Consider the following 1,317-nt stretch of genomic DNA (forward strand, 5'->3'; position numbering starts at 1 on the left):
CTGCCAAGCAGTTTTTCGTTTTGTTAATTATTTAGTAGTTTTATGTCTCATTGCTTATTTTTTGCTTTACAAATAAATAACAGAATATGTGTGTCTGCCATGGGGTGTTGATCACTCTACAAGTGTCTTGATGGCGGTCAGGAGATGTATTTAGGACTACTGGAGAGCCGCGTTACAAATCTTACAAGGTTAATTGCTTGGAACTTGAAATGCACATCCCCATGGAAATGCTCTGCACGGTGGTTATGACCACAACTCATAGTCAACTTCCATGGGTCAGATAGCAATACACTCTGATGGGCATTTCAAGGCACCCGGAGTTTCCCATCTGAACGTGAGAATCCACCCCACACTATCGGAACTCTGGAGCAGCAGCAAATAGGTTGGTAAGCAGCATTCCGTTTCTTCCAGCAGGGAAAGAAGGGAGACAATACAGATCCTAGGTATCCCCAACTGGGCCCTTGACTAGATAACAGTAGGGCACTCTGTCTTATACACCAATGAGGACAGTCCAGAGGGGACAATCTAGTGGGGATGGTTTCTAAAAAGTGTGCCTTTCTCTGAAGTTATCAGGACAAAAAAGAAAAGCACAAGGTCTATCTACCATATTTTTCTGAAGCAGTCGATTTTCTAAGTAGAAAAACATGAAATACCCTATGGATTTATTGATACAAAGGCTTACCTCTACTCTTTCTGCAACCCACTCAAAATTTTTCTTGACCATCTTCAGCCCTTCAGGAGTTACTTCTTTGAGGTCACGATAGGACTACAAAACAAGGCAGACAGTTCAGAAGGCAAGTATCTGAAATTAGGTAGCTTTTGACTTTGGGGTAGGGATTATCTAGGTATCATGAAGTGTTTGGCTACAGGAGGCATTTGAACCTACAGGCTCACTTCTGGGACTAGACTAAAGAGCATTCAGATAGTGAGTTATAGGAGTATTTTCATTTAATGGTGAGTGTTTCTGACTCCAGCAATTACAACGAACACAGAATTTTTATATGTTGAGCAGGGGTGCTCAAACTTTTTAAATGAGGTTCCTATCGGAGGGATTCACAAATGCCTTCACTCACTCTCCCATTATTCCTTTCTTCACCAAGCCAGGACAGCCTTGTGATCAATAAGAAATCAGAAGCATCACCTGTTTGTCCTTCTGTTGGCTTCGATCTCCAGATGGCCAGAGTCTCCAGGAATCGTTATCAATAACATCAGCAAGAATAATTTCTTTGGTGGTTACATCAACACCAAATTCAATCTGGAAACAGCACACCACCAAAGAAACATGTAAAAAGACCACACGACGGAAGGCAACGCTCA

General features: G+C 42.0%; 1 protein-coding gene across 1 annotated transcript in view; it reads right to left on the bottom strand.

Moving 5' to 3' along the window:
* The window catches only part of SRP72 (signal recognition particle 72), a 56,261-nt gene that overhangs the window by 53,513 nt on the left and 1,431 nt on the right, over window positions 1-1,317 (bottom strand). Inside the window, exons 2-3 of the mRNA XM_030888566.2 lie at window positions 1,142-1,255; window positions 683-766 (exon numbers count right to left, since the gene is read on the bottom strand). Coding sequence (XP_030744426.1) covers window positions 683-766; window positions 1,142-1,255 — 198 coding nt within the window. The remainder of the gene's footprint in view (window positions 1-682; window positions 767-1,141; window positions 1,256-1,317) is intronic.

Source organism: Echinops telfairi, unplaced genomic scaffold, assembly GCF_000313985.2.
Source record: "Echinops telfairi isolate 266 unplaced genomic scaffold, ASM31398v2 ScPeMD7_7468;HRSCAF=8506_0, whole genome shotgun sequence".
Taxonomy (NCBI): Eukaryota; Metazoa; Chordata; class Mammalia; order Afrosoricida; family Tenrecidae; genus Echinops; species Echinops telfairi.